General features: G+C 38.4%; 1 protein-coding gene across 1 annotated transcript in view; it reads left to right on the top strand.

Annotated features, from left to right (window-relative positions):
- Window positions 1–12,538, top strand: part of PTPRR (protein tyrosine phosphatase receptor type R) — a 373,668-nt gene that overhangs the window by 36,137 nt on the left and 324,993 nt on the right. Inside the window, exon 2 of the mRNA XM_043965209.1 lies at window positions 1,210–1,514. Within this exon, the coding sequence (XP_043821144.1) occupies window positions 1,210–1,514 (305 nt within the window). The remainder of the gene's footprint in view (window positions 1–1,209; window positions 1,515–12,538) is intronic.

Genomic DNA, 12,538 nt, shown 5'->3' with positions numbered 1-12,538 from the left:
GATTCAGAAGGACCTGAGTTCAAATCCAGCCTCAGACACTTGACACTAACTGTGTGACCTTGGGCAAGTCATTTAACCCTCATTGCCCCACAAAACAAAACAAAACAAAAAGTAGGTTGGGGCCAGTTTGTTAAGGGTTTTAAATGCTCAAGGCATATCCAATTCTAGAGGTAATGAGATAATATTAGGAAAAATTAGATCATACTTGTAATATGGTATAGTTTATTAAGCACCTTTGGTGTGAAGATTTGCTGAAGCCTTTTCAGGGCTGTTTGTCCACCTTTGGTGTCCACCTGCACCCAACTCTCATCTGTGACTCCAAGAAGTTAAACATTTGCAGAAGCCAATAAATACCATCTCAGTAGATGGGTTAAATCAGGTTGAGGATAAGCAATAGGCTATAAACCAGTCAGTATGTTAGGGGGATGTCTATTCCAAGCATGTGAAGACTTTCTTTGGTGGAATAGGCAGATGAGAACAATTTATTCCAATGGCCATGAAGGTGGCAGAAGCAAGTGCTGTGGAGAACTCAGACTTTGGTCAGATATTGAAGTTACCAAGATCATACACTACATCCCAGGCCACTGGCAGTCATTCTGACTTTTGTCTGTCCATTGGACTTTGATGATTCTGGAAGAGAGAGCGAAGCTGATAACTTTGTGCAACTCTGCTTTACTTAAATCCAATTCATGCACAAGGTAAGAAATCACCCCATGGGGGCAGCTAGGTGGCACAGTGGATAGAGCACTGGCTCTGGATTCAGGAGGACCTGAGTTCAAATCCAGCCTCAGACACTTAACACTTACTAGCTGTGTGACCCTGGGCAAGTCACTTAACCCCAAATACCTCACCAAGAAAAAAAAAAAAGAAAAAGAAAGAAATCTCTCCATGATGTCATTGGTCCTCTTTGAAAACCAGGAACAAATGACAACTTAGCATAGTACCTGGTACATAGTAGGTATGTAAGAAATGTTGTAGAGATAGAACTAACATGACTTGGCAATTGATTTTGGTTATAGGGAGTTGACCAATTAAGACCCTAATGTTGCTAAGGAGGTTATATAGCTATATGACATTACATAAAGCCAGAAAAATCTTTTTAAAATCATGAGACTTCTTGGGAGGATACAAATATTTTATCTGGCAGTTCTGTCTATCTATATCAATAAGATCTTTGACTCCAATCTCTCTCTCCTGTTTTCCCTACAGGATGCTTTTCAGGAGATAGTGACCACCTCTTGGCAATTCGTCAGAAGAAGAGTGGGAAGCCTGTATTTATCTACCACCATGTGCAAACTATTGAGAAGAGCTTGGACACAAGCCATGAAAAAGCATATAAACACAGCTTCCATTCCCCTTCTCATATACAAACAAGCAAACGACACCCTGGCATAATTGTTAAGTCCACGTTTCCTAGACCTGCTTATGATCCATCTCTCAACTTGTTAGCAATGACTGGTCAAGATCTGGAAGTGGAAAACCTTCCAATCCCTGAAGCAAATGTGATTATTGTGGTGAGTTATATTTTTTAGTTATTCCTGCTATTCTTGTTTTCTTTTGGAGGGGGGAGGGAGAGAAGAGGACTACCATAAAAGAGGGATTGGTTCACTGACATTATGATTCACAAGGTAATTTGGCTGGGTTGTTTTAAGAAGTGGCTATATTTATAATGCCGTAGTAACTTGGGCTGAGTTAGAAAGCTCATTTAAGCAGCCTGATTTGGCTCTTAGTTTCAGAAACTCAACATTCCCAGTATGTTTTGTTTTGTTTTGTTTTGTTTTTTAGTGAGGCAATTGGGGTTAAGTGACTTGCCCAGGGTCACACAGCTAGTAAGTGTTAAGTGTCTGAGGCTGGATTTGAACTCAGGTACTCCTGACTCCAGGGCCGGTGCTCTATCCACTGCGCCACCTAGCTGCCCCCTCAGTATGTTTTCTTAGCTCTTGAATCAGTATTCTAGTCTTGAACTTCCTTTGTCCTATCCAATAGAACAGGAATTCTGAGGCCTATGTCATAGACTATTTTGGAAGTCTGGTGAGGCCCATGAATCCTTTCTCAGAATGTTGTTTTTAAATAATTGAAGGAAATACAAAATTTCAGAGATTAGTGGAAATAAAGATGTTTCAGATTCACAGACACTGTTCCCCCCACCCCCACCCCATTCTGTCTTTAGAACCCATGGAAATTCATTGATTCCAGGTTTTAAAAAATTCTGTTAAAGAAGAGTTGAGGCTGCAATGTAATATAAATACTGAAATCTTTCACTGTGCATCTTAAGAAGTTCTGTTACTCCAGGAGAGTTAAAAGCAGCATGGTTCACAGGGATACACAATGCACTTCCTTGAGTAGATGTCTGGCAAGAACTTTAATAAACCTATAGGCTCTGCCACCTGAACATAATTCTCCTATATCACCCCCTGAACATTCTTTTCCTCCTCATACACAGCCTCTGGCCACAATAATGGTTTTGAGCTTTTGTCCCTTTTCCTGAATAGGTGAAAATACCATCATTCCGTTGGGGGAAATAGATAAAAATTGGGTAGCGGAGTGACTCTGAATATTGCCTTGGCAGGAGGAATGTTTATTCAGACATTTGGTGGTCTGTGGTGGGGAATGCCCTAGTCAGCTTCTGTGGTCATTTCGTGGTTTACATCATTCCTTTCATGACCTTTTGATTATCACTGGATGTTAACAAAAGGGCAGATGCTTTGGCCCAATGCCTCAAAGGAAGTTTTTCTCAATAAGGATTAACATCAAGAGGGATTCTGGAGTGATGGCTAAAATGTTTGGTTTGGAGGCAAGAAGGTGGGTTTCAGTTTTGCCGCTGATGCAGCCTGGTTGCGTGACCTTGGGTAAGTCACTTAACCTTGCAATACTTCAGAAAACTCTTTAAGACTCTAAGTAGTTAAATAGTTACTGATCTGCATCAATAGACCCTCACTGGGAGTTTCTCGAACTATATATCTGTACAAAATTCATAAGTTCTAAAACCATTCTTGGATTCAGAGTATGCCATGGTGGGTTGCCCATCACTATTATACCCAGAGAAGGTCTGGATGACTATCCTCCTCCTCCTCTTTCTCCTTCTTCTTCTGGAGCAATTAGGGTTAAGTGACTTGCCGAGGGTCATGCAGCTATGAAATGTCAAGTGTCTGAGTCCAGATTTGAACTCGGGTCCTCCTGAATCCAGGGCCAGTGGATCCATTGTACCACCTAGCTGCCCCATCATTCTCTTCTTACTCTTAGTGTTAAAATTCAAGATTTCATCAGCATAGGAACCTCCCCCAATGACACAAAATGTTGCTCTTCCACACTTTAGGGGGTAGTCTTTGAGTTGAAAGACAACCCTCTCTGATTTTGCTAAGATGTTCCTCTGACAACAGATACACAGTAGGTCTCTGAGCCTATACTCCAATCATTCCAGTTTGGAAGAACCTGTCACAGCTTTTATTTTAAAAATTACTGTTAGCAGGGCCTTCAAAGATCCATGTTCAATAGAAAATGTGTGTTTGAAACCTGACATTTGCCAGGTTGCCTTATTTCCTACCTGGCAACCCTTCTTGACTTAAAAAACTATAACTGGGAGGTTCTATTTAACCATTTTGTGACTAAGGAAGGTCTGGTCTGGGACTGCAACACCTCATGGGTAACAATAAGCATGATTAAGGCAAGTGAATTGATAGAAGAGGCCAACATGCTTCAGAAAGAACATGATGGATCTATTATTGTCCATAGAAAACCCATTTATATGGTGGTAATGTGATGACAAAGATCAAATTAAACTCCCTAATTAACTGCATATAATTAACTCTTTTTTTTTTTTTTGGTGGGGGCAGCTAGGTGGAGCAATAGATAGAGTTCCAGGCCTGGAGTCAGGAAGACCTGAGTTCAAATCAGGCCTCAGATATTTATTAGCTATGTGACCTTGGGCAAGTCACTTAATCTTTGTTTGCTTTAATCCACTGGAGAAGGAAATGGCAAACTACTCCATTACCTTTACCAAGAAACCCCATTGACATTATGGTCCACAGGGTCACAAAGAGTCAGACACAACTGAATAATAAGAATAACAAATCACAAAAGCAAATGGTTTTTAGGTTAGGTGCTTCCATGGGGCAGGGAGTGTTACATAAACTTCATCCTGCCAATTCCGCTTGTCCTTCCCAGTGGGCATCATCAAGCATTACATAAAGATTCTTGCCAATAAATAGAAAGGCTTTTCCTAGAGAGGGATTACTTGTATTATATTCATAGAGACTCTTTTTGTAATTGGGAGAAATGTGAATGAGTTTCAAGGACAGAACTGAATAATTTTAAACATTTAGTTAAAAGAATACTTATCTCTTGGCAGGTACTCTAAATAAAGAAACTGATATTAGACTTCTGGTGCAAATACCATATGTAGGGGGATGTGGATGGATGGTCTCAAGGTCAGTGCTACTACTGAAGACAAAAACCAGGCGTGAGTTAAACATGGGCTAGCATTTGAATAGCCTTTCCAGTTGGATCCCTCTGCATACTCCTCAAGTGAGAAAAGCAGAACAGTAGGGAAGCAGGAGCTACTAAAGTTTTGGAATAAGAGGAGAGGGTAAAGAACTGTAGGGAAGGGATTTGTAGAAGAGAGAACACATCAAAAGGTATTTCTCTGTGGGGACTAACAGAGCTGTAACTAGGGTGGGGTGTCTAGAGCTTTGTATCAGGGCAGCAAAATTTTAGAGGACTTTGAGAGCACTTGCTCTCTTTCTGAAGCATGGGAACAACTGAACTTGGCAAATAATTAATAATAGCTAGCATTTATACAATGCATTATGATTTTCAAATATGTTCTCATTTGATCTTCACAATAACCCTGAGAATAGGTGCTATTATTCCATCTTTACAAATGAGAAAACGGAGTCTGAGAGAGATTAAATGACTTGCCCAGCATCACACAGCTTGTAAGTATCTGAGAGGGTTTTTGAACTCAGATCTTCTTAACTGCAAATTCTGTATCCTAGTCATTGTGCCACCTTGCTAGTTAGCAAAAATTATCATTTAAAATTAAAAGCTTCCAGATGGTATCCTTCCTTCTCCCAGTGGCTTTTCTGCAGACATTACTGTACTTTGCTCTTTATGCCCCCAACCCCATCCCTGTAAGCCTCCATAGCAATAATCTCACAGTGTTATGGAAGGACATATTTTCTTTCCTTTACAATAGAAAAGGATCTGAGGATCTCTTCCTTCTCTACACAGCTCAAATGCATTTGTCTTAAAACTTTTCAGTTTTGGGATAGCTAGGTGGTGCAGTGGATAGAACACCAGCCCCAGATTCAAGAGGACCTTAACCCCAATTGCCTCACCAAAAAAAACCCGAAACAAAACTTTTCAGTTTTATGCTGTTGGGCCTAGGCACAAAAATTACTATTTAATGGATTTGTTACTATTTATATGTCAAAGACTATGTGAGATAGATACTCTGCCTGGTTTCAGTTCCAAGGAACAAGATGACCCTCTCAGGTTAAGCTCATCATCTCTAATTTCCTCACCAAGTCACTCACTCAAACCTTAACTGACACCACCTCCCTCAAGCTACTGTCCCCTTTGATTGGAAGGCTTGAAATTGACATACCAAACTCCTCCCAATGCCTTCCTTTATAGAGGACAGAAACTAGATGTTTTGATCCACTCCACTCTGCATTTTGCGGTGCCTGGTTTCAACTCTGTAGAGTAAGAAGACCCTGGATTTCTATCCACCTCTTCCACTTTTCTGCTCCTTTTGTTTGTTATCTCCCCCATTCAATTGTAAGCTTCTCGAGGGTAAAGACTGTCTTTCTAAAAATAAAAAATAAATAAAAAATAAAATAAGAAAGACTGTCTTTCTTTTTAAAAATTGTATCTACAATGCTTAGCACAGTGTCAGGCACAAAAGAAGTGCTTAATACATGTTTATCAAATTTGGATGGATTTATCAGTTGCTTACTATGTGCCAGGCATTAAGTCCTGGGAATATAAATCCAAGAAAAAAAGAAAAGATGGACTGTCGCTGCCCTAAAGGGGCTTATATTCTCATAGGAGAAGATGACACATAAAAATAAGCTTTGGGGGAGTGGGTAAGGTGGGAATGGGAGTGGGGATTAGGGTGAGGGAAAATACCCAACTCAGGTAAGTCTGAATTTCAGTCTGGTGACAAATGAAGAGATTGCTGGTCTGGTTGCTCTTCTTGAACAAAGGTTCTGGGAGGGGCCATCCAATCAGAGGGAGGTGTTACAAGAGACCGATGGTACTTCTGAGCTATGAAGTGCAGGGCTGAAGTGATTTTCTGGGATAAAAATATTTCTGGGACATAGTGGAGAAGTCTAGAAGGAAGTCTGGTGAGAAATAAAGATGGATGGGTAGATGGATGGGTAGATAGTAGAAACAACAGGTAAAGTGTGAGTTAAAATCTTGCCTCAGATCCTGACTGTGTGTCCTTTGCCAAATCACTTAACCTTAGTCTGCCTCAATTTCTTCATCTATAAAATGGGGGTAACAATGGCCTTCCAAGGTCATTGTAAGGATTAAATGAAATGTTATTTGCAAAGCATTTTGTAAACCTTAAAGCACTATATAGGTGCTATATATTAAAAAAAACATTTATTTTGTGCCAAACACTATGCTAAGCTCTGGAGATAAAAGCAAAAAAAAATTCAGAAATTTCAAAAATTCAGAAATGAGGTCAGAACCTCATCTTAATGGGGGAAGGTAACTCATAAAGGTGAGCTATAAAGAAATGGATGGAGGCTTCCTCAGGCAAATTAGAGAGATGGCTGGGAAGCGTTGTGGAGGTCTGGTTCCAGGCAAGAAAAGGTGAAAGATCACTTATCAAAACCCATTGTCCCAGAGGCAGGGTTCCATTGGGACAGATGTGAGGATGAAGCAACATGGGATATACACATACGGTCAGGAAGTAGTCTGAGTGCCTGGTTTTGGTTGGGACAAGGCAAAAACCATCTATCAGAACCTAGCCTAGAATTATGACTCTTTGGGAATTAGGTAATAGCACTGAAGGAATCTGTTTTGACTATCCTACAGTTAATTATCCCACTTCCTATCAACTTTGTCCAGAAGTTCTAGTACTAATTCTAATCTCCAGGTGGAGCAGAACCCCATCTACCTGAGATCATTTGAAGAACCTGGAAAGACCTGCCTGTCTTCCTATATCTCCCCCACTGGAATGCCATGATTGGAGAGACAACATAATGTAGTGAACTAGGAATTCAGTATGACATGGATTTGAATTCCATCTCTGACACTTCTTCTAACTGTGTGATCATGGGCTAGTCATTTAATTCATCTGAGCATCAATCTAGTTATCTGTAAATGAGGATACTGATATCTGTAGTACCTGCCCCCTAAGGTAGGATGAAATGAAGTGATGCATCTAAAACATTCTGCAAAGGAACTTGTATTAGAATGCAAGCTTCTGGAGGACCAGTACAAGAGACAGTAGTCAGGTAAGAAGAAAACCAGGAGAAAGTTGAGTGAAGAGACAGAAGTGAGTTGGGCAGTAGTAGGAATATTGCAGACAGGTCAGAATTGATGAGGACCAAGAAAAAGGCCATCAGATTTGATAATTAAATTGGAGAGGTTTGGGCTTCAGGTTTTTAACTTAGAGAGGTTTTGGTTTTGGTCAGAACTCAGTTGAAGAAGGTTTAGATAAGGATGAGACAAGATGAAGTGGAGCAACATATGTAGAAAGCTTTGTCAAGGGGATTAGCTGAGGAAGGTAGGGGTGACATGAGACAATACCTCAAAGGAATGATTCGGTCAAATGAGGGGTTTTAAGACCTATTCACAAAAGCAAAACAACTAGCAAAACAAAGAATTTATATGACATGGGTGAACATAAAACACTGAAATTAATAGGTCATGAAATAGATATCTTAAATAACTCAGTCTTTGAAAGTAAAATTGAACAAACTATTAAGGAAATACCAGGAGTGGTGGAGAAACTGTATTCCAGATGGATTTACAGGTGCTTTCCATCAAACTTTTAAAGAGCAATTAATACTGATGGCTCACATATTATTCTCAGTTATTTAGAAGTAAAACATTCAATAATACTCCTTTAATGAGAAAAATATGGTCCTAATACCTAATCCATTGGGGGAATAAAGCAGAAAAAGGGAATTATAGAATAAAAATAATAATATTGATGCAAAAAATTAAGTAATTTCCTGGGAAATGAATTAATTGATATAGTAAAAATTACTATAATCAAGTTGGGTTTGTACTAGAGATAAGAAGGTGGTTCAGTGTTAGGAAAACAGTTAGCATAATTAATCATACTAATGACAAAAGCAACCAAAACAATTTGATTATATTAATAGACACAGGAAAAAAGTCTCTGATAAAATACAAGATTCAGTTATGCTAAAAATTGATAAGATGTATAAATGTAATATCACGGGCATATAAAGGCCATTAAAATAATATATGTGTATATCTCTGTGTGTAAACCAAAAAGCTAGAATTGTTTACAATAGATGAGTACTAAAGACATATAACAAGGATATGTCTTCCTCCACTATTATTAGACCTAGTTCTAATTAAGATAGCAAGAGCAATTGTTGTTCACTTATATCAGTTATGTCTGATTCTTCATGACCTCATTTGGTGTTTTCTTGGCAAAGATACTGGAGTGGTTTGCCATATCTTTCTCCAGCTCATTTCACAGATGTGGAAACTGAGGCAAACAGGGTTAAGTGACTTGCCCAGGGTCACAGAGCTACTAAGTGTCTAAAGAGAGATTTGAACTAAGGGAGATGTGTCTTCCTGACAACAGGCACAACATGCTAACTATTGTACCACCCACCTAGCTGGCAAGCAAGAGCAAAAAGGCAAAAAAGGTACATATAAAACAAAATTAGCCCTATTTGCAGACAATGTGATATTTTCATTAGAAAACCACAAAGAATCAGCAATTGAGCTAATTTTTACAAATATTACTTTTAATAATAATAATAGTTTACATTTAAAAACACTTACTATGTGCCAGGCACTGTGTTAAGGGTCTTACACTTATTGTCTCTTCTGATCCTCACAGCAACTCTGAGGGGTACGTGCTACTATAGATGAAGAAACTGAGTTTAAGTGGCTTGCCCAGGGTCACACAACTAGTATCTGAGGTTAGATTTGAACTCAGGTCTTTCTGACTCCACTACTTAGCTTCCTAATGGTAGGAGAGTATCTACAAGTATAAAATAGAAAAATACAAAAAGTCTTCAGTTTTTGGATATAGCAATAAGAAAATCCAGTAATTTTAATCCTATCCCCCCCCTGTTCTCTCCTTCTGTCTCTACTCTAAATTCTCTCCTTGAGAAAGTGGAATTGAGGATGATATAAAAATTAAAGACAATAGAATAAAAACTGATAGCTACATAGTACTTTAAAGTTTGCAATTCATTTATATGCCTTCTCTCATTTGAGCCTCACACAGATGCTTTGAATTGGGTATTGACAGACATGGTTATTCCCATTTTATAGAAGAGGAAACTGAGGCCGAGAGCAATTAAGTGATTTATCCACAATTAATCAGCTATTAAGACTCAGAGGCATGATTTGAACCGAGGTTTTTTTTTTTTAAATATTCCAGCTCTGTCACTCTATCCACTAGGCCATTGTGGCATCTAAGTTTTCCCTTGAGATGACTTTCTTCCTATAAAATATTCTCCATGCATAAATTCTTATTCTGGAATCTGGAATACTGACAATCTTAATTATCCACATTTGTATCTCTCATCTCTCTACAGCTATGAAAACAGATATGGACAGAACTGTAACATTTTTTTTTTACACTAGAGGATAAGCTTGGCTTATTGTCGACATGATTCTAATGCAACAGTCTTCTATCCTAAATTTAGTCCATCTGTTGGTTTGCAAGCATCTAGACTAAACATCTGGATGATTGAATTTTTGACCAAACTAACTAAATGGACCAGATGTTTTGGCATAGTGTAGACCAACCCTTAATTTCCTGGCTGGTTTGCATCTCGCTGTGGGGTTTATTGGCTATAAGAATGCAAAATTATTCTTAAATTGTTGTTATCTGCTAGTTTTTGACAGTTACTGAACAATGATAGTAGAGATATTTCAGTGTGCCTAGTGGAAAAGATCAAAAATTCTGTACTGAGGCAAATTCTATCATTTACATAAATGCAAAATGTAATATAAATGTCTTTCCCCCCAAATTATAGTTGCTCAATGAAGCTTAGATGCTAGGCGAAGTAACTAACATAGTCATGAGGACCAAAAATTAGTCTTTCAAGAAAATATGATTCTAAGCTGAGGGAGAAGAAAAACTCTATGCACTTCTTTATTAGAAAGCTGAAAGAATTATCCTTTTGAAAATTCAAATCTCCCAACAATGATATAAGAAGCTCATTTAAAGACTGTGCAGATGGAAGCAGAATCTTTCATCTTCCAACAAACATTGACTTTGTTCTTTCAGGTCACTCTCAGAACTACTTCTGGTTTCTCATTTTAAAAGAATCTTTCAAGCACCCAGGAGGAGGTGAGGTTGGAGAGGGTGTACCATTATAAAATAATCTCTTATCATTTCATGGTAATCAGGTTTCTGATATTAGACAGTAGTCTCATTCTTAAATACTCCAAATGCTTGAGAAGTCATGTTTCCCATATCAGCAGACAGCATTCCATCCTTATGGAATGGAAAATCATCAATTGATATTTGTAGTGAATGCCTGGGTCACCTAGTTCTACATAGTCAATGGGACTGGCATCCCCTCCCCAGATAAAATGAAGGAGACCAGCTACTAATGAGTATCTAATGTTCTAATGAATATCATTAACTCCTAAATATGAGTCATTCATTGGAATATTATGATAATATTATATGTTGGGTGGGTGTATGTATGTGTGTGCATATACATACATATGTACATGTACACATATATGTACTATATTTGGTAAATGCATAGTCAATGATAACATTTGTAAAGTGTTTTACTATCCTTAAAGCAGTAAATAAATGGAAGATATTATTAGTAATAATAGAGTTACCACCATAAATAATATTAATACAAATGTTAGCATTATTGTGGGAGTACAGAATCACTCTTCAGATGCCTTATGAAGGTGAATGGGAACATGTGATAAGTGACATTTTTGTCATTCTTTAGTGACAAAGAAGAGAACTGTTATGCCTATGCTATTAAAGGATGGCACAGTTGCTGTTCATGACCTTGATCGTCAGGTGTTTGTTCTTCTACCTCCACATCCACTGACTATGTTCTCTTCAACATGCTCTTTAATGAGAGCTTGTGATAGGATTCTAGTCATTCTTTATTATTATTATTATTATTATTACTATTATTATTATTATTATTTGGTGAGGCAATTTGGGGTTAAGTGACTTGCCCAGGGTCACACAGCTAGTAAGTGTCAAGTGTCTGAGGCCAAATTTGAACTCAGGTCCTCCTGACTCCAGGGCCGGTGTTTTATTCACTGCTCCACCTAGCTGTCCCTGGATAATATTTTCTTGATGATGTCTTTGATATCATTTCCCCACATACAAGGTATCTTGACAATACTCAAAATGCTACACTTATTAATATGACACGACTTTCTGATCTCCATAATATCTCCATTTCACTTTGTCACCAACAATGTTTTTCTTTCTGAGACCATAATGTTTTGTGACTTGTAGCCACAGTATTATCATCAAGAGAATATGGAAATTGAAAAGATGAACATAGGGTGGTAGTAAGCAGTTTGATATAATTAAAAGTACCTTTCAGTTTCCCAAATTCAATTTTGTTTGATCTTCTCTTCCTCTTCCTCTTATGCACTCAATCAATGGTCCATTTGCTATACCTATCCAAGGTAGATACCCTTTTGGACTAACTTAATAGGTTAAGGAAGTTAAATTTTTAAACCGAAGACCCAGATTGAATGAGGTGTGACAGTAGAAAACGAGAACAGTTTAATAGGCCCCTGGTGGCTTTCCATAGATGCTCCCAATATTTGGGCCATTTTGGCAGAGCCAGGATTAGAAATATACAAAATAGGTAGATGCCTGGAGTGCAAACTTCCAAATGGTTCCAGAGCCACTTTTCAATATTGGGATAGGGGGGAGAGGGAGAAGGATGGAGTAAGGTGTGGTGGATAAGGTAGATAAAGGGCTGGAAAATCAGGAAAACTGGAAGGCCATTTTTCATACCCCACATCTGGAACACACACACACACACACACACACATACACACACACATACACACTGTGGGATCCTTTGCAAGTTAACAAGAAGAGGGAAGGAAGGGAAGAGGGAGAGGAAGAAGATGGAACAGAATGAGGAGAGAAAAGAGACAATTGAGTACATTAAATTCAGGGCTGATCTAGAAGTCAGGGAGACCTGAGTTTGAGTTTTGCCTCTGGTATAGCTGTAGGAAAATGAACAGATTACTTTACCTTTCATTGCTGTAGGTAACTCTCTAAGATTGATGAGTTAATGATCTTCATGAGTGGTGGGAGATTCTATTCCAGGAATTCATCACACAGATTTTA

This window comes from Dromiciops gliroides, chromosome 5 (genome assembly GCF_019393635.1).
Source record: "Dromiciops gliroides isolate mDroGli1 chromosome 5, mDroGli1.pri, whole genome shotgun sequence".
NCBI lineage: Eukaryota > Metazoa > Chordata > Mammalia > Microbiotheria > Microbiotheriidae > Dromiciops > Dromiciops gliroides.
The sequence above is the reverse complement of the archived record's forward strand: the minus strand, read 5'-3'. Positions and strand labels throughout refer to the sequence as shown.